Here is a 20,890-nt window from a genome sequence, read left to right as displayed (position 1 = left end):
TGGTTAATTTCACAGCCCATTGATGAAATACTCTCAGTTTGATATAGATGTTAACTGAAACAATGGAGGATGAAATTATGTAGAAGAAGAAATCAAAAGGACTTTCCAGGCCGGGCACAGTGGCTCACGCCTGTAATCCCAGCACTTTGGGAGGCTGAGGCGGGTAGATCACCTAAGGTCAGGAGTTCGAGACTAGCCTGACCAATATGGTAAAACCCCGTCTCTACTAAATATACACAAATTAGCTGGGCATGGTGGCACGTGCCTGTAATCCCAGCTACTCCAGAGTCTGAGGCAGGAAAATCGCTTGAACCTGGGAGGCAGAGGTTGCAATGACTCAAGATGGCGCCACTGCACTCCAGCATGGGCAACAGAACGAGACTGTCTCCAAAAAAAAAAAAAAAAAAGGGGCTTGCCAGCTGAGTGCTGAGGAAATCCAACAATTAAACATTGGGTGGAGGAGGAAGAAACTCCAAAAGACATTGAGAAGGAACAGGCAGAAAAGGGAAGGTGACGATCCAGACAATTTGATATTGTGGGAAGCATGGAAAGTCAGTTTCAAGAAGAAAGTGATCATCTGATTCTAGGGCTGCTAAGAGGTCAAGTGCGATGGACTGAGATGGTTTTAGTGAGACTCGTTTAGGTGGAGGGAACAAAGCCGAAGCTAGATTGAGATGAGTTGGTGGAGTGTGTGTGATGAGAAAATTGAGACCATAAGGGGATGTGGATGAAGATAAGCAGTTTTTATTTGCTTGTTTTTTGATCATAAGAATGTTTAACAAACACTAAAAGGCAAGTATAACCAGAATTTTACATATGAGGAAACTAATATACCAAGAGGTTAAGTAACTTGCCCAAGTAGCTTTCACTTACACAGCTTAAAAAAAAAAAAAAGTCCAGTTCTACTTATAGCCACAATCTGAGCTCTAACCAATGGGCTATACTATTGACAAGGGAAAAAGCTGGCCCAGACATAATCCAATGTTTGTACCTTTGAGTTAAAAGTCTACAGTTGAGGCCGGGCGCGGTGGCTCAAGCCTGTAATCCCAGAACTTTGGGAGGCCGAGACGGGCGGATCACGAGGTCAGGAAATCAAGACCATCCTGGCTAACACGGTGAAACCCTGTCTCTACTAAAAATACAAAAAATTAGCCGGGCGAGGTGGCGGGCGCCTGTAGTCCCAGCTACTCGGGAGGCTGAGGCAGGAGAATGGCGTAAACCTGGGAGGCGGAGCTTGCAGTGAGCTGAGATCCGGCCACTGCACTCCAGCCTGGGCGACAGAGCGAGACTCCGTCTCAAAAAAAAAAAAAAAAAAAGTCTACAGTTGAGGCTGGGCCCAGTGTCTCATGCCTGTAATCCCAGCACTTTGGGAGGCCAAGATGGGTGGATCACCTGAGGTCAGGAGTTGGAGACTGGCCTGTCCAACATAGTGAAACCCTGTCTCTACTAAAACACAAAAATTATCCAGGCTTGGTGACACGCACCTGTAATCCCAGCTACTCAGGAGGCTGAGGCAGGAGAATTGCTTGAACCTCGGAGGCGGAGGTTGCAGTAAGCCGAGATTGCGCTGACAAAGTGAAACTTTGTCTCAAGAAAAAATTAAGGCTGGGCGCTTGGATCTCACACCTGTAATCCCACCACTTGGGGAGGCCAAGGTGGGCAGATCACCTGAGGTCAGGAGTTCGAGACCAGCCTGGCCAACATAGTGAAATCCTGTCTCTACTAAAAATTCAAAAATTACCCAGGCATGGTGGCACATACCTGTAATCCCAGCTACTTGGGAAGTTGAGGCAGGAGATCTGCTTGAACCTGGGAAGCAGAGGTTGCAGTGAGTGAGCCGAGGTTGCACCACTGCACTCCAGCCTGGGCAACAGAGCAAAAAAAAAGAAAATTAGCTGGATGTGGTGGTGCAAGTCTGTAATTCCAGCTACTCAGGAGGCTTAGGCAGGAGAATTGCTTGAACCCGAGAGGCAGAGCTTGCAGTGAGCCAAGATTGTGCCACTGCACTCCAGCCTGGTGAAAGAGTGAGACTCCATCTCAAAAAAAAAAAGAAGTATTTGAGGCCAGGCTTGCTGGCTCAGGCCTGTAATTCCAGCACTTTGGGAGGCAGAGGCAGGAGGATCACCTGAAGTTGGGAGTTTGAGACCAGCCTGGCCAACATGGTAAAACCGTTTCTACTAAAAATACAGTGCATGAGGTGGTGCACGCCTATAATCGCAGCTACTCGGGGAGGCTGAGGCAGGAGAATCACTTGAACTGGGTGGGGGGCGGGGTGCAGAGGTTGCAGTAAGCCGAGATCAGGCCACTACACTTCAGGAAAAGAAAAAGAAAGGTCTGTTAGCAGCACATAAAGCCATATGTCTGTAGAGATTAAACCTCCCCACAACTGATGGCTTCATGCTCCAAATTGTACAATATTCTGCTTATCTCTCTTCACTAGTCCATAGAATGCTGCTTTATAATTTATCAGTTTTCCTATCTGTGCATCCACAAGCCAAATGGTTTCAACATTGTTTTTTTTTTTCTGGGGATGGGGGAGTCACAGACTTGAGTATATCATGAAAACGATGGATGTTTTCCCCAGAAAAATGCACTCACACACACAACAAATTTTGAGTATAGTTTCAGAGACCTCCATCTGCATCCCAAAGTAAAAACCTCTACCCAAAATAGTGTTTTTCTTTAGGGCAGAGAGAAAATAGTGTTTTTCTTTAGGGCAGAGAGAAAATAGTGTTTTTCTTTAGGGCAGAGAGCTTGTCTTTGTGGTGTGTGTGTGTGTTTGTTTTTGGAGACAGAGTCTTGCTCTTGTCACCCAGGCTGGAATGCAGTGGTGCAATCTTGGCTCACTGCAACCTTCACCTCCCAGGTTCAAGCGATTATGCTGCCTCAGCCTCCCGAGTAGCTGGGATTACAAGCGCACACCACCACACTCTGCTAATTTTTTTATTTTTAGTAGAGAGGGGGTTTCACCATGTTGGCTGTGCTGGTTTCGAACTCCTGACCTCAGGTGATCTGCCCACCTCAGCCTCCCAAAGTGCTGGGATTACAGGCATGAGCCGCCGCACCCTGCCTTTTTAAAATTTTTTAATTTTTTATTTATTTTATTTTTGAGATGGAGTCTCATTGTGTTGCCCAGGCTGGAGTGCAGTCCTGCAATCTCGGCTCACTGCAAGCTCTGCCTCCCGGGTTTACACCATTCTCCTGCCTCAGCCTCCGGAGTAGCTGGGACCACAGGCGCCCACCACCACGCCCAGCTAATTTCTTTTTGTATTTTTGGTAGAGACAGGGTTTCACCGTGTTAGCCAGGATGGTCTCGATCTCCTGACCTTGTGATCCGCCCGCCTCAGCCTCCCAAAGTGCTGGGATTACAGGAGGTGAGCCACCGTGCCTGGCCCAGCCTCTTATTTTTATTTTTACTGTTTTTTGAGACGGGGTCTCACCTTATTGCTCAGGCTAGAGTGCAGTGCTGCAATCTCGGCTCACTGCAACCTCTGCCTTCCGGGTTCAAGTGATTCTCCTGCCTCAGCCTCCCAAGTAGCTGGGATTACAGGTGTCTGCCACCACGCCCAGCTAATTTTTTGTATTTTTAGTAGAGACGGAGTTTCACCATGTTGGCCAGGCTGGTCTTGAACCAGCCTCTTACTCTTCTACATACTATTTCCAGCACAACTGTCCAAGATGGCAGTCAATAAATATTTGGCTAAATATAATAAATAATCTGGTTGATTATTTCCACTTTTTCACATTGGGTTGTCAAAGTCTACTTTTCAAACAGTAAAGTTAACTTTTCTCTCTCTAGTATTTGTTTTGTAGAATCGATTATACTTTGTAATGTAATCCACAGAAACTTGGAGGTGACTTTATACTAGTTTTGAATGATACCCATGCTGAGGTGCTCAGAGGTTGAATGTACTTATATCGATGGGTGGATATATGGATGCATGTGTGATAAAGGAAATATAGGGAAAATTAATTGTAGAATCTAGGTAGTGGGTACATGGTTGTTCACTGTACAATTGTTTCAACTTTTCTACATGTTTGAACAATTTCATAACACATTGGAAAAGTGACTTGTTTTGTTCAAGCGGGGATACATTCAGTCTTCGGTTCTTGAAAGATATAAATCTGTCATTCCTTCTGTTTGAAAAGTTCTTTAGAGAGTCTGAATAATTCCCACAGTACAGTCTAAACCAGCACACAAGGGTTTTTTGGTAGAAAATAATTTTATTAACAGAACCAGGCAATTTACCAAATACAACATAGATAGCTCAAAACATGGAGTTACTGCGCTGAAAACGTGACCCTGTTACACGGATTTCGGGAGGAAGAGTATAAAACAGGAGAGAAGGCCGGGCGCGGTGGCTCACGCCTGTAATCCCAGCACTTTGGGAGGCCGAGGCGGGCAAATCACGAGGTCAGAAGATCGAGACCATCCTGTGAATGGTGAAACCCCGTCTCTACTAAAAATACAAAAAATTAGCCTGGCGCGGTGGCGGGCGCCTGTAGTCCCAGCTACTTGGGAGGCTGAGGCGGTAGAATGGCGTGAACCCGGGAGGCGGAGCTTGCAGTGAGCCGAGATCGCGCCACTGCACTCCAGCCTGGGCGACAGAGCGAGACTCCATCTCAAAAAAAAAAAAAAAAGAAAAAAGAAAAAAAGAAAAAACAGGGAGAAAAGGAGTAAGATTTGTGGTTGTAGCGTCATCGCAGAGGTGAAGTGTTCCATTGATTGCAACTGTGGTAGTCTACATCAGTTTCCCTCATTAAGGTGGGAGGAATCTACTATGCAAATGTACGCCTTCCCCATTCGTTAGAAACACATTGCAGTAAAACTGCAGAAGTGGCCGGGCGTGGTAGCTCACGCCTGTAATCCCAGCACTTTGGGAGGCTGAGACGGGAAGATCGCCTGAGGCCAGGAGTTCGAAGCCAGCCCGGGCAACAGAGTGAGACATCCCCGCTTCTTTATTAAAATGAGATTTAAATTTTTTTTCTCTTCAATTCATCGGTAACAAGATAAAAAAATTAATAAAAAATTAACTTTTTAAAACATTTAAAGTAAAGTGGGAGTGGAAGCGGTATGTGGACTCATGGGACTCGGGTCTGAATCATACCTAGATCGGCACTGCGAAATGGGGATAATGATGATCTCCTAGAGCTGTTGAAATAGGAAAATGGAAGAGCAGCAGCTGATGTATTAATATTATCATTATTATTATTACCCATTACCTGACAAGTTATAATTGTTACATGAAGGAGGCTGGCCCAGTTGTCTGAACAATTTTTTCCCGTCTATAATTCGGCGGGAAGGTCTGAGACAAACACCTCTGCTTAGATCAGTGCCTTCGCCGAACAGCGTTCACCAAGCAGCCCCCAAACCCAAAAACCCCAAGTCCCTGGGCGCCGAGGACGCTGTAAGTCCTGCGCATGTGCAAGGGTGCTCGCTCGCTCACCGCCTTCGTGGCGAATGGCCTGTTCCATTCTCGAGGGATGACAGCGGGAGGGGAGGCGGGAGACTTGGAACCCTGGGTCCGGAAGTGCAGGTGCGTCACTAGTATTTCCAGCCTTTCACTCCATGAATAGTACTTTGTGATTATTATACTTCTACCTTGTTGATTCCGACAGGCTGCTGGAAAGAGTGAGTTTGGTGAACAATCCACCGGGCATCCTCCCCTTTTCGCCTACGCACGTTAAGGAGGGCCGGCGTGAGGCCCAGGTACGGAATCCCAGAGGGCTCCGCCCACCTCCACGGGGCCCCGCCCCGCCGCCCCTCAACCCGCAGGTTCGCCAGCCCGCGGCGCCGCTGGGCAGCTCCTCCTCCTCTCCGCCCCGCCGGCCACGGGCGCGGAGGACGTCAGCGCTGCCAGCGTGGAAACAGCGGCCGGGCGCGGGAGGAGGAAGTAGTGCCCGGGAGCATTGGGCCACCACCGGCCGCCTCAGCCATGGACGCGTCCCTGGAGAAGGTCCGTACCGGGAGGGGGCGATGGGGACGGCGCTGCGGCCCGGGGCTCCCGCCTCCGAGGCGACTGTTTGCCAGTCTCAAGCTGCCATTGTGACCCGGGCAGGGGGACGCGGGCTGACGGGCCCCGCCTGAGGAGGCCTCGCCAGGAGGGCGGCTGGGGCCCGGGCGCGTCACGGGACCGGGTGTCTCTCGGGTCCCCGTGGGCCGAAGAGGCTGGGCGGGGTTCCGTGGGGGCCGTGAGGGGCCCGGAGCCCAGAACTGGGACCGTGGGGCCGACCTTGGGCCCTGCCGAGGTTCCGTGAGTGGCCGGCCTGAACTCGGCTGGCCCTTTCGGAGTACTGGGAGCTCTCCGTTGGCGACCCCAGATGCTCCCGGAAAGAAGCCGCAGTTATTTCGGAGCCAGCTGCAAACCTGTAGGTTTTTCTTGGTCTCCAAGTTAGGAATGAAAATTGCTAAAGCAGTGGTTTTCCAACTTCAGCCTGCGTGGGAATCACCTGGGGCCTTTGGTAAAATGTGGAGGTTCAGTCCCGGGGTCAGAACCTCTGGGGGCGGGACCGAGATCTGCATGTTTAACCGCCACCGTCCCCCTCCCACTCCGCCCCACGAAGGTGATTCCGATGCTAAGCCTGCGAACACCGGGCGAGAACCTCTGTGAGTTCCAGAAAGGGGTGGGTATTGCGTAGATTGCGAATTGAGTTTCAGGGATCGCAGCTGCCCCACAACTTCCCGGCTCCCCCTTTCCAGTGGCGAGGAGATATCCCCGAGTCAACTCCAAATCCACTGGTAACAGAGCCTACCTCTGATTTCCTTTTAGGGGAACGGCAGCGTGGTGTACCTGGCTGACTGCTCTACCATGTGAAACGGATTCTCATTGTCCCAGTGTTAGGGCTTGTAAATGGGAACCGGTTTGGGTTTCTTCATGGATTCCTGCTTTCGGTACCTGACATTCTGCCCTCCCTCAAAGCCCTTCTCTCTGTTCCAGCTTGGGAGTCAGCTTGTCCAGTCCAGTGCACACCCGGCTTTTCATGCATGTGGCATTCAGGAGCAATGCTAGTGTTTTAAGACGGCTACATTTGAATTTTGAGCTGGTAGGAATAATATATTTTGTCTTTTTTCAAGGCAGCAGCTGCTGTAGATTTGTTCACTTGTCACTGGAGAGTTGAAGGCAATAATTGTAAAAGGCCAGATGTTTTCATGTGCTCATAGTGGTGTAGCCTACTCCTCGGTTGCTTAGCATACATTGGGTGGAAGACAAGAAAAAGATAATATGGTTTTCTTGTGCCATCTCTGGAGTGAATGTTATGTGTTTTCCTGGCTGGGAATAAAGTCTTTACCGTCTTCTGATTAGCAGAGTGTCTACCTTTTGGTACTTTGAGTTTGTCCAGGTGAGTGGTTCTTAAAGCAGGGGGCAATTTATTTCCCCAGGGGACATTTGGCTATCTCTGGGCATATTTTTGATTGTCACAATGGGGGCAGGGAGGTGCCACCGGTACCTAGTGGGTAGAGGCCAGGGACACAGCTAAACATCCTACATTGCACAGGACAGCTCCCCACGCTGGATAATTCTCTGGCCCAAAATGTCAGCAGTGTTGAGGCTGAGAAATCCTGGTCAAGATCATGTTTTTTTTTGTTTTTTTTTTTTTTTTTTGAGACGGAGTCTCGCTCTGTCGCCCAGGCTGGAGTGCAGTGGCCTGATCTCAGCTCACTGCAAGCTCCGCCTCCCGGGTTCACGCCATTCTCCTGCCTCAGCCTCCCGAGTAGCTGGGACCACAGGCGCCCGCCAGCTCGCCCGGCTAGTTTTTTTTTTTTGTATTTTTTAGTAGAGACGGGGTTTCACTGTGTTAGCCAGGATGGTCTCGATCTCCTGACCTTGTGATCCACCCGTCTCGGCCTCCCAAAGTGCTGGGATTACAGGCTTGAGCCACCGCGCCCGGCCCCAAGATCATGTTTAAACCACCAGCAGTTGAGTACAAAATGATGCAAAGTGGTGTTTTCAATTTCCTAAGAAGGTGGATGGGCTTCATGTGATTGTAATTGGAATCCTAAAGAACTGGGATGATCTTTCCTACAGGAGTAATTAGCCTTTATAGGAAAATCTGCAGAGTGGGTCGGAATCCTGCTTTAAATACTACTTTTCTGGCATTTGATCAGTAGATTACATTGGTTGCTCCCTAAGTGTTAATTGATGATAAAATATCTTAAACTCTCTCAATGAAGGTATCAAGAGGGACTGCAATTCCAGTGTGTTTAATATTGGAGCATTCACAAAAATTGCAGTGATCTTTTAGGAATTCAGAACATGTGGGCTGGAAGTTTCTGCCTTAGGTCAGTGTGAAAATTCTGAGTGTAAGTTTTTCAGAACTATGACTGGGACTTACTTTTTTTTGTTTTTTTGAGATAGAGCCTCGCTCTGTTGTCCAGGGTGGAGTGCAGTGGTGCGATCTCCGCTCACTGCAACCTCCGCCTCCCAGATTCAAGTGATTCTTCTGCCTCAGCCTCCCGAGCAGATGTGACTACAGGCGCGTGCCACCACACCCGACTAATTTTTGTATTCCCAGTAGAGACGGGGTTTCACCTTGTTGGTCAGGCTGGTCTCAAACTCCTGACCTTGTGATCCGCCCATCTCAGCCTCCCAAAGTGCTGGGATTACAGGTGTGAGCCACTGCGCCTGGCCGGGACTTATGTTTATATTCCCTGAAGTAATAGAGGGTCTTAGATGGAATGAACAATTTATGTTGGTGCTAACTGGGCAGAAAAGAAAAAGCATTGCTATGATGTGAGTGTTGATGACTTTATGTTCTGAAAAATAGTCTGAGTCAAAGTGAAACATGTAACTGTGTTCATTATTCCTGTTTCTTTGAGGAATAGACTATGCTGCGTTAAATTCTATGTTGTTAGTATAAACTTGAGAGCTATGTGAGCAGTTATGAACCCATTTAAACTGATCCTTGCATAATTTATACTGATTACGGAAACCACAATGTTATTTGATACTCACCCTCTAAAATTTAAAATAACATCTCTCACTTTAAAATATAGTATGTGAAAAAAAAAATGTGGTATGGGATCATCATTTAGTAGAATCACTTGATGATTGGGATTTGGTCCAAATATAATTCTGTCCCTTGCTTTTTCTGTTGATATGTAAACTTGCAGACCTGTGATAGCAGAGCCATTTTCTTGTCATGATTTGCTTTCCTTTCACAACAGTATCAGTTTTGTTGTATCTGAGATAGTGATGTCCCAATAAATCAGATGATCAGCTGGGTTAATTGAGGAGGCAAGGAATTCAAACTAGGAGAGTAGCAGTAGGGGCTTTGCCCCCATCCTCCACTGTATGTTCAAGGCATAAGGAACAAGGCCCTGTAGCAGAGCCTCACAGTGTGTACTTACGTTAATATTCAATAAAGAAAATGCCACAGGAAGTAATCACTATAATGATGAAGATTTTAAGTTATTAAACACATACACGTTTCAGTAAAAACCTGTTATAGTATTATTTTTGAGACAGGATCTCTCTCTGTCACCGAGGCTGGAGAGCCGTGGTACAATCTCGGCTCACTGCAACGTCCGTCTCCAGGGCTCAAGAGATCCTCGTGCTTCAGCCTCTTGAGTAGCTGGGACTACAGGCATTCACCCCCACACTGAGCTAATTAAAAAATTTTTTTTAATCGAGACAAGGTCTCACTATATTGCCCAGGCTGGTCCCAAACTCCTGAGCTCAAGCCGTCCTCTTGCCTTAGCCTCCCAAAGTGCTGGAACTATAAGCATGAGCCACCATGCCAGGTCAAACCTGCTACTCTAAACTTGTAGAATAGCCCAGACCTTTTTCTGTTCGTTAAGAAATCTCATTCTTCCTGGGTATTATGTTTAGACAAGGTATGCTACAGTTTGTTTTGCATTTACTTTAATTCTATCCTTGAGCAAACTTAGAGCAGTTTCTCAGTGTCCGCACTACTGATATTTTGGGTCAGATAATTAGCTGTTGTGGGGGCAGGCCTGTGCATGGCAGCATGCTTAGCAGTGTCCCTGACCTCCGCTCAGTAGATGCTAGTCGCACTCCCTACCCCCAGTTGTGACAATAAGAAATGTCTCCAGATGGAGGCAGCTGTCCCCCAAGGGGTGGAGGGAATTGCCTCTGGTTGAAAGTCCCTAATTTAGGGAATCTAGAGCTACAGTTGCAGTTTGGTAGCCACTAGCCATATTTGGCAGTTTACATTGAGATTAAGATTAAACACAATTTAACATTCCTTTGCTCAGTCATGCTGGCCACATTTCAAGTGTTCAGCCACCACATGTGGCTAATGTCTGCTACATTGGGCAGCACAGATGTGGAACATTTCCATCGCCAAAGAAGGTTCCACTGGACAGTGCTAAGAGCTGGCAATTTCTTTTTCTTTTTTTGAGATGGATTCTTGCTCTGTCGCCGAGGGTAGAGTGTAGTGGCACAGTCTTGGCTCACTGCAACCTCTGCTCTCCGGGTTCAAGCGATTCTCCTGCCTCAGCCTCTCAAGTAGCCGGGATTACAGGCGCCCACCACCACACCTGGCTAATTTTTGTGCTTTTAGTAGAGATGGGATTTCACCATATTGACCAGGCTGATGTCAAGCTCCTGACCTCAAGTGATCCACCCGCCTTGGCCTCCCAAAGTGCTGGGGTTACAGGCGTGAGCTACCGTGCCCAGCCAATTACTTGTTATATCTAATTCTCATCTCTGAAAGAGGCAACTTTGACCCTGTTTCTGACCTCAATCAGCACAACTCAGTCCATTTTTGGTTCTTGAACTCATCCTGAGCTAAGCGTTTCTTTCCTCCTATTTGGGCCTAATTTTAGAAAATTCTTTGTCACCTTGCAGTTATGCTAGAGGTTTATAGCAGCATCAATAGAACATTCCTGATCATTACTTACTGATAAGGACTCCGATAATTTCTATTCCTGCTCCTTCCTTAAAAAGCATGAGAAAGGAACCCCTGTTAGGCAAGGTTGAAATGACCAGTTTCCGTGTATGGCTTTGTAGATCCCACTCTTTTATATAGAATGGCAGGAGATGAGAAGCTGTAATTGTAGCTTTCATATAAAGCCAAGTGCAATGTTATAATGTGAGGGTTTTGCATACAGGTGCATGGTGGCTAAGGCTGTAAATGATTATCTAATACTGGCTCTCAGGGAAAACTGATAGGACTCGGCCATAGTACAAAGTTCCTGATACTAGATATTTATGGCTTTGTTCATTCTTGATTTATTCAAGATTTCAGGGGAAGTCAGTGGCAGAGCTATTGATGGTCCCTATTTCCGTCTTTGCTCCACTGTATCTAGGATTATGAGTTATAGGTAGAAGTTGCTTGAGCTTAATGTCATCTGTTGTCACCTAAAGCAGAAACCTGTTTTGATTTATATATATATATTTTTTGAGACGGAATCTTGCTGTCACCCAGGCTGGAGTGCAGTGGCGCGATCTCACCTCCATGCAACCTCTGCCTCACTGCAACCTCTGCCTCCTGGGTTCAAGCAATTCTCCTGCCTCAGCCTCCCAAGTTGTTGGGATTATTTTTGTACCACACCCGTCTAATTTTTGGTTTTTTTATTTTTTATTTTTTTGAGATGGAGTCTCGCCCCGTGGCCTAGGCTGGAGTACAGTGGCTCAATCTCGGCTCACTGCAAGCTCCGCCTCCTGGGTTCACGCCAGTCTCCTGCCTCAGCTGGGACTACAGACGCCCGCCACCACGCCCAGCTAATTTTTTGTGTTTTTAGTAGAGACGGGATTTCACCAAGTCTTAGCCAGGATGGTCTTGATCTCGTGTCCTCTGCCTCGGCCTCCCAAAGTGCTGGGATTACAGTTGTGAGCCACTGCGCCCGGCCAATTTTTGTATTTTTAATAGAGGGCGCCCGGCCAATTTTTGTATTTTTAATAGAGATGGGATTTCGCCGTGTTGGCCAGGCTGGTCTCGAACTCCTGACCTCAAGTGATCTGCCTGCCTCAGCTCCCAAAGTGCTGGGATTACAGATGTCAGCCACCATACCCGGCCTTGATGTATAATTGTTATGAATGGAAGGTGAGCTGTGGCCAAAGCCCAGTGCTGAGTGCTGACAGACACACCAGGTGAGTAAGATGTGATCCCTGCAGGAGATCACTTTCTGGTAAGGGGTATACTTTTTGGATAAAACCTTGCATAGAAAGGAGGGATAAAAAGCACAGGAATTAAGAAACAAGTTGTGAGTGCAAGGAGCAAGTGACCAGGAAAGATTGTGTGGAAAAGATTTTTTAGGCAGAATATTTAGCTCAGAATTATGCTTTTCTAGAGTTTAATTATAAATGTAATGCAACTCTTTACTTTATGAGCGTGCCTCATATTATTGCTGGTAGATAAAAATCAAGCAACAGGAAAGCCATTTCATCTTTACCTTTCTGGTTTGATCGTGCACTAACAAGCCCTAGGAAACACTGCCTATGAAGAAGCTTATCTTAAGGAAGAGTTATAACAGTATCTGCTTCTGTTCAGCAATTTTCTTTTTGTTCCGGAATAGAGATGTGATTCCAGTTAAATAGTAAAGTTCTTAGAAATAGAGCTTTCCTATTGTATGCTATTTTTCCATCAGTGTCATTATCTGGAAGTGTTTACTCACGTTATAAGGTCTGTGTGAATCGACACTGCAGTAGTGGTCTCTGGGAACACAGTTTTTTGGAACGTGGAGTTGGATCTCTAGCATCTCCAACATATATCTGAGTCAAGCGATTAGAGGCTTTTTCCCCCCTTCACATACTGCTCTCTGTGACTGAGATGTGATCTGTGCAGTTAACTTTGCTCCCTCCTTTCCACTGTTGGGTATTTTTGCCCTTTTCTTTTCTTTCTTTCTTTCTTTTTTTTTTTTGAGACGGTATTTTGCTCTTGTTGCCCGGGCTGGAGTGCAGTGGCACGATCTCGGTTCACTGTAACCTCTGCCTCCTGGGTTCAAACAATTCTCCTGTCTCAGCCTCCTGAATAGCTGGGATTACAGGCACGCACCAACACGCCTGGCTAATTTTTTGTATTTTTAGTAGAGACAATGTTTCATCATGTTGGCCAGGCTGGCCTCGAACTCCTGACCTCAGGTGGGCCACTGTGCCCGGCCTATTTTTGCCCTTTTCTTTCCTATTTTCCGCCTATCTTCTTGAGGAATTTGTAAGGTTAAATACTCATAGTTACACCTTATACAATACTTGGCTAACCCTTTGCAACTAGGAAGATTATGATGCTTAATGAGCCAGTAATTACAGTATGTCTTCATATTCTCACAGACACACTCAAGCGTAGAGACCATGATGGTTAAGAATAAGACTTTCAAATGATAGTATCCAGTTCTTAGAAGATGAGAGGAGACGGCTGGGCGTGGTGACTCATGCCTGTACTCCCAGCACTTTGGGAGGCCAAGGTGGGTGGATCACCTGAGGTCAGGAGTTCGAGACCAGGCTGGCCAACATGGTGAAAACCCATCTCTACTAAAAATACAAAAATTAGCCAGGTGTGGTGGCTCACGCCTGTAGTCCCAGCTACTCAGGAGTTTGCACCATTGCACTCCAGTATGGGCAGCAGAGTGATACTCCATCTCAAAAACAAAAAAAGAAGATGGGAGGAGACAAAAGTTCTGGTTCTTAATTAAATACTGTACTATTGAATCATACAAAAAATACTTACAAATGTAGAAACTGAGACTCCAGTAAGATAAAGCAGGTTTACAAGTCACTGTATCAACTTGGAGGATACCTGTTCCTCTCCTCTCATCCTTGGCCCGTAAGGAACATTATGTTCTTGCCGTGGCTTCTCAGAGGTATGTATTATAATAGATGTGTTTGGGGGACTTGTTTAACTACTGCTAGACAGCAGGCACTGTTTGTTTTCGCCTGGGAGGAAAATAAATGCTTTTTGCAGAGATGAAGTTGGATGATTATCACTATTCAGGATTTACCTTGTTCAGAAAGCTGTGGGAGGCAAGAGTAGTTGGTAAGTTAGGAACAGCTGTTTGGAGCTTTACCTCTTGCTTTTTATCTCAGCCGAAGATAGGTAGTGATTTTTTATATGTCTAATGCATATGGTATAAACTAGCATTTGATAACACCAAGGTCTTCTAATATGAGCAGCTGGTTTCTCTTTAGCCCTAAGAGGCCCCCAAAATAAGCCCTAAAAGTCCCCCAAATAAGAATATTTCTCTCCTGAAAAAAAACTTTGTTGAAATGAAAGTATTACATACTTCTATTATTGATGAATGTTACAATTAATATACTTTAAAAAATAAATTTTAGACTTTCTTTTCTTATAGAGGTTGCTTCTCTTAAAAGCCTTCTTTTGTCTGGCTGTGGTGGCTCATGCCTGTAATCCCAGCACTTTGGGAGGCCAAGGCGGGCAGATCACGAGGTCAGGAGATCGAGACCATCATGGCTAACACGGTGAAACACTGTCTCTACTAAAAATACAAAAAATTAGCTGGGTGTGGTAGCATGCACCTGTGGTCCCAGCTACTTGGGAGGCTGAGGCAGGAGAATTGCTTGAACCCGGGAGGCGGAGGTTGCAGTGAGCCGAGATCACCCTACTGCACTCCAGCCTGGGCAACAGAGCAAGACTCCATCTCAAAAAAAAAAAAAGAAAAAAAAAAAAAGCCTTCTCTTTAAAGGCTTAGCTCTGTATCTCCCAAACAGCAGTTATTCATGTACCATCTGTGAATTTGGCCACATCAGTGTACCACCTATACTATTATTTGCTTAATATTTTCTTTTAAATCTAGTTTACATCAATTTACTCCCCCTTTATGAAAAATTGAGGGGACAGTTTACATACAACAAAAATACCCATTTTAGTTATAGAGTTTGTGTTTTGGAAGTTGTATATAGGGATATTACCACCAGCATGATCAAGATACGAAGCATTGACCTGGTACAGTGGTGCACACCTGTGATTTCAACACTTTGGGAGGCCAAGGCAGGAGGATCACCTGAGCCTAGGAGTTTGAGGGCAGCCAGGGCAACATAGTGAGACCCCCATCTCTATAAAAAATAAAAACTTAGCCAGACTTGGTGGCATACACCTGTAGTCCCAGCTACTTGGGAGGCTGAGGTGAGAGGATCACTTGAGCCCAGGAGGGTGAGGCTGCAGTGAGCCACGATAGGGCTGCTGCACTTGGCCTGGGTGACAGAGCAAGACCCTGTCTCAAAAAGCAAATCCCCTACCCACCCACCCGAAAAAAGGTACAGAGCATTTCCATCTCCCTGAAAATGTCCCTTTGCAGTGGATCCCTGCCCTGCTTTCTGTCATTCTCGCCCTCTTTACCCACCCATCGCATCCCTGCACACCCCCCCTTTTTTTTAACTTCAATTTGTGCTCAACTGTAATGTATCTGCATTCTGAGATTTGAGGTGTGTGTGTGGGTTTTTGTTTTTTCCAAATCACATAAAAGTGTGTGTGTGTGTGTGTGTGTGTGTGTGTGTATTTATTTATTTATTTATTTTTGAGACAGACTCTCATCCTGTCACCCAGGCTGGAGTACAGTGGTGCCATCTCAGTTCACTGCAACCTCTGCCTCCCAAGTTCAAACGATTCTCCTGCCTCAGCCTCCTGAGTAGCTGGGGTTACAGGCACACCACCACGCCCAGCTAATTTTTTGTATCTTTAGTAGAGACAGAGTTTCACCATGTTGGACAGGCTGGTCTCAAACTCATGACCTCGTGATCCGCCCGCCTCTGCCTCCCAAAGTGCTGGGATTACAAGCATGAGCCACTGCTGCCGGCCAAATGTATTATTTTTTAAATTCACACTTTGATGAACTGGTTTAACTGAGGAAAGTGTTGATTAGTGTGTTTTCAAAGGATAATATCCCCCCCCTCCTGAAACAGAGTCTTGCTCTGTCACTTAGGCTGGAGTGCAGTGGTGCGTTCTTGGCTCACTGCAACCTCCGCCTCCTGGGTTCAAGCGATTCTCCTGCCTCGGCTTCCCGAGTAGCTGGGATTACAGGTACCCGCCATCGTGCCTGACTAATTTTTGTGTTTTTAGTAGAGATGGTCTCGATCTCCTGACCTCGTGATCTGCCCACCTCGGCCTCCCAAAGTGCTGGGATTACAGGTGTGAGCCACTGCACCTGGCCTAAGATGAAACAATTTTTAAAGTGACTAGTTCATTAATTCCCAAATCTTAGGCTCTAAAGACTCCTTTTATTTCTACTGTAGCTTCCACTTTTGGAAGATATGATAAACAGCTTTTTTTTTTTTTTTTGAGACGGAGCTCCACCTTCCAGGTTCACGCCATTCTCCTGCCTCAGCCTCCCGAGTAGCTGGGACTACAGGCGCCCACCACCATGCCCGGCTAATTTTTTGTATTTCTAGTAGAGATAGGGTTTCACTGTGTTAGCCAGGATGGTCTCTATCTCCTGACCTCATGATCCACCCACCACAGCCTCTCAAAGTGCTGGGATTACAGGCGTGAGCCACTGTGCCTGGCCTTGCCAATTTATAATTTTCTGTTAGCTTTTTTGAAAAATTGAGAGTTGCTCCCTGACCTCCTTAACCATCTTACATTACGTTTGATTCTTGACTTTTCCTCCAGCATTTAAATTGTCAGAACTTTTAAGCAATTTTAACATTACATATGTAATATTTCTTCTGATAGTGAGGGAGTATTTTAGTATCCCATACTGTCCGAAAGTGATAAGAGTCACCTAGCATAAAAACGATTCTTGGCCAGGCAATGTGGCTCACATTTCTAATCTCAGCACTTTGGGAGGCCAAGGCAGGAGGATTGCTCGTGAAGCCAGGAGTTTGAGATCAGCCTGGACAACATAGTAAGACCTTGTCTCTCCAAAACATTTTTAAAAATTAGCTAAGTGTGGTGGCATGTGCCTGTAGCCCTGTCTGCTCAGGGGGCTGAGGTTAGAGGATCACTTGAGCCCAGGAATTCAAGGCTGTAGCCAGCTATGATCACGCCACTGTGACAGCCTGGACAATAGAGCGAGGTTGTGTCTCCAAAAAAAAAAAAAAAGATTGAAAAAGTGCTCATGAAGGTATGAATAGTAGGGCTTGTTTTATAAAATGATCTACCTATTAAAGTCTCAGTTCTGGCTGGGTGCAGTGGCTCATGCCTGTAATCCCAGCACTTTGGGAGGCCAAGGCGGGCAGATCACCTGAGGTCAGGAGTTCGAAACCAGCATGGCCAACATGGTGAAACCCCGTCTCTACTAAAAATACAAAAAATTAGCTGGGCATGATGGCAGACGCCTGTAATCCCAGCTACTTGGGAGGCTAAGACAGGAGAATCACTTGAACCCAGGAGGTGGAGCTTGCAGTGAGCCGAGATTGAGCCACTGCACTCCAGCCTGGGAGACAGAATGAGACTCCATCTCAAAAAAAAAAAAAGTCTCAGTTCTGTGATAGTGAGCATACAGTTGAATGGTTCTTCTTAGAAAAGGAGAATTAAATCATACCTACCATGCATCTGTGTTAGATAAAATTGTAGCAAAAATATTGAACCCACTTCATTTATGCAACAGAATTAACCATACTCGAAATATCATTTATAAATTTGTAGAGAGGTATAACTGTGACTAAATTCTCAGCAATTAGCATCTATCAGAAAATGTGCATGTAGATATATCCACTCTGTAAATGCTTTGTTGCACTTCTTTTGGTTTTGGGATTTTTGTTTGAGACAGAGTCTTGCTGTGTTGCCCAGGCTGGAGTGCAGTAGTGTTATCTTGGCTAACTGCAACCTCCGCCTCCTAGGTTCAAGTGATTCTTGTGCCTCAGCCTCCTGAGTAGCTGGGATTACAGGCAGACTGCCATGCTCAGCTAATTTTTGTATATTTAGTAGAGATGGGGTTTCACCATTTTGGCCAGGCTGGTCTCAAACTCTTGACATCAGATGATCTGCCCCGCCTTGACCTCCCAAAGTGCTGGTTTTACAGGTATGAGCCACCACGCCTGGCCACCCTTTCACTCTTAAAAATGCTTGGGTTTAAGGGTTGGTGGAAAAAGGAAAAAAAAAAAAAAAAAAAAAGCCCTGATCTGGATGATGAGTTTATGGCCATTTAGTTGAGACTGTTGTAAAATAGAAATTTTCCCTGTAAAGAGTCACTTTCTTCCCAGGTGAAGCCATTAATCAAACAAGGATAATCTTTAAAATTAAACCTTAGTTCTAAATATGATTTTTGAGTACGAGCTTTTTTTTTTTTTTTTTTTTTTTTTTTTTTTTTTTTTTTTTTTTTTTTTGAGACGGAGTCTCACGCTGTTGCCCAGGCTGGAGTGCAGTGGCGCGATCTCGGCTCACTGCAAGCTCCGCCTCCCGGGTTCCCGCCATTCTCCTGCCTCAGCCTCCTGAGTAGCTGGGACTACAGGCGCCCGCCACCGCGCCCGGCTAATTTTTTTGTATTTTTAGTAGAGACGGGGTTTCACTGTGGTCTCGATCTCCTGACCTTGTGATCCGCCCGCCTCGGCCTCCCAAAGTGCTGGGATTACAGGCTTGAGCCACCGCGCCCGGCGAGTACGAGCTTTTTTAAAGCATTGAGTTGCTTCATTGACTTACTTGATAAAATTGAGAAGCAGTATTGCCCAGTGGTTAAGAGCACTGGTCTTAGAATTTTACTTAGTTTTAAACGTACTATGATTTGGGGCTTGTGAGGAAGTAATGTGTGTAGAGGCGTTAATTATTAGCACGATGCCTGGAATGTAGTAAGCAACCCAGTAAATATTAGTAATTATAAGGATCATAAATCTGATTGAATACTTACTCTGACCCTGCACTCAGTGCTAAGGGATTCAGAAGTTATTTGACATTCTTCTCAGGAACCTGACATAGAATAGTGTTTTTCCTTTTTTTGTTTGTTTGTTTTTTGTTTTTGTTTTTTGAGATGGAATTTTGCTGTCGCCCATGCTGGAGTGCAGTGGCATCATCTCTGCTCACTGCAGCCTCCGCCTCCCACGTTCAAGCGATTCTCCTGCCTCAGTCTCTTGAATAGCTGGGATTACAGGCGCCCCCCACCACGCTTGGCAAATTTCTGTATTTTTAGTAGAGAAGGGGTTTTGCCATGTTGGCCAGGCTGGTCTCAAGCACCTGGCCTCAGGTGATCCACCCACCTCGGCCTTCTAAAGTGCTGGGATTACGGATGTGAGCCACCGTGCCGGGCCTGTTTTTTTTTTTTTTCTGCCAACATTATCAGACAGCCTCCTATGTACTAACTAATAGACATCTTTATGCATCTTTATACAATTTAATTCTTCATTTAGGTTTGTGTCTGGCTGTTGCCCTGCTGTTGTTTATTAATGTTGATCATACAGCTATTTTGGCATTGCCCACAGCTATTGAGTATAAGAAATGTGATGAAGAAAGTGGTAACTGCCCTCAGTAGAAGCTTATGAAGATGCTGTTTTTAGTTTTAAGGGATCAGTTAACCTACAACTTTTCATAGGGCATTCCTTGGTTTAGATCTTAATATTATCTTGAAACTGGGTAATACTTTATATTTTGGATTATCCAATTAATGCAACAAACACATGAGGGTCTGCAGCATTGGAGTCATTGTTCACATTTTTTCACCCAAACTTAACTATCAGTGCTGCTTTTCCTACCCATCCACTCCCCCACCGGGCTTACCCCCTGAAGAGCAAGAACTATTATTTTTATTTAATTTTTTGAGACAGTCTTGCTCTGGCGCCCAGGCTGGAATGCAGTGGCGCAATTTCAGGTTACTGCAACCTCTACCTCCTGGGTTCAAGCAATTCTCCTGCTGCAGCCTCCCAAGTACCTAGGACTGCAGGCACACGTGACCGTGCCCAGCTAATTTTTGTATTTTTAGTAGAGACGGGATTTCGCCATGTTGGCCAAGCTGGTCTTGAACTTCTGGGCCTCAGGTGATCCGTCCACCTCGGCTTCCCAACATGCTGGGATTATAGGCGTGAGCCACCACGCCCAGCCAGCAAGAACAATTTAAATGTAAGCCAGTCCGTGCAGTGCTTGTGCACTCCAGAGTCAGAGATTCGCCTGGGGATTATGAATCTGCATTTCTCTCGTGCCTCTCACAGTTTAAACATCTTGTCATTACATGGGATTTTAGTGTTTATAAATGCGTATGCACACAATATGGCTTCTAAACTATTTTGTGTGTGTGTATATATGTATTATATATGTATATAGATATGTGTGTATATATATGTGTGTGTGTGTATTTGTTGTCGAGACAGGTTCTCTGTCGTCCAGGCTGGAGTGCCGTAGTGTGATTATGGCTCACCACCAAAGCCTCAACCTCCCAGGCTCACGTGATTGTCCCACCTAAACCTCCCAAGTAGTTGGGACTACAAGCACGCACCACCACGCCTGGCTGACTTTTGTATTTTTTTGCATACATGGGGTTTTGCCCTATTGCCTGAGCTGTATTTTGTCTTTTTTTTTTTTTTTTTAATTGAGACAAGTTCTTGCTCTGTCACCCAGGCTGGAGTGCAGTGGCATGATCTTGTCTCACTGTAGCCTTGACCTCCTGGGCTCAAGCAATCTTCCCGCCTCAGCCTCCTGAGTAACTGAGACCACAGGCATGCACTACCCTGTCTGGCTAACTTTTTTTGTATTTTTTGTAGAGACGAGGTTTTGCCATGTTGCCCAGGCTGATCTTAAACTCCTGGACTCAACTGATCCTCCTGCCTTGGCCTCCCAAAGTGCTGGGATTACAGACTTGAGCCACCACGCCTGGCATGTTTTATCTATTCTTACTGGAAATATTCGTTATAATTCTATTGAAGGAAATAGCTGTGTTGCGCTTAGAGAACAGTATGTTGATACCCACTCTGGCATGCCTTACTAAGGGATTTTCAGGGTCATATGACAATCAGAGAATTGAGCCAACTTTAGACCCTTGATCTAAAGAGAAGTCAAAATTAGTAGGAGTCTGAATCCCTGCCTTCAAGAAGCTTGTAATCTAATTGGGGAG

At 45.9% G+C, this 20,890-nt stretch overlaps 1 protein-coding gene and 1 long non-coding RNA gene across 17 annotated transcripts in view; one reads left to right on the top strand and one right to left on the bottom strand.

The window, feature by feature from the left end:
* Nucleotides 1-5,767: 5,767 nt before the first annotated feature.
* Nucleotides 5,768-20,890, top strand: part of PDXDC1 (pyridoxal dependent decarboxylase domain containing 1) — a 61,387-nt gene continuing 46,264 nt past the window's right edge. For 8 of the 16 annotated variants that reach the window (XM_077987157.1, XM_077987162.1, XM_015125682.3 and 5 more), the window contains exon 1: nt 5,768-5,957. In XM_077987157.1, coding sequence (XP_077843283.1) covers nt 5,937-5,957 — 21 coding nt within the window. In that variant the 5' untranslated portion in view covers nt 5,768-5,936. Of the gene's footprint in view, nt 5,958-6,770; nt 7,045-8,357; nt 8,476-11,167; nt 11,707-11,800; nt 12,057-20,890 lie in introns of those variants that run through there. The other 8 variants (XM_077987155.1, XM_015125678.3, XM_077987164.1 and 5 more) reach the window with 6 other exon arrangements.
* On the bottom strand, nt 11,526-19,526 carry LOC144338358 (uncharacterized). Its single transcript, XR_013412383.1, has 3 exons — nt 18,458-19,526; nt 17,684-18,132; nt 11,526-12,891 (listed from the first exon to the last, which is right to left on the bottom strand). It is a non-coding gene; the product is annotated as an uncharacterized LOC144338358 (long non-coding RNA).

The sequence above is a fragment of the Macaca mulatta genome, chromosome 20 (genome assembly GCF_049350105.2).
Source record: "Macaca mulatta isolate MMU2019108-1 chromosome 20, T2T-MMU8v2.0, whole genome shotgun sequence".
NCBI lineage: Eukaryota > Metazoa > Chordata > Mammalia > Primates > Cercopithecidae > Macaca > Macaca mulatta.
This window is presented reverse-complemented; position numbering and strand designations above follow the sequence as displayed.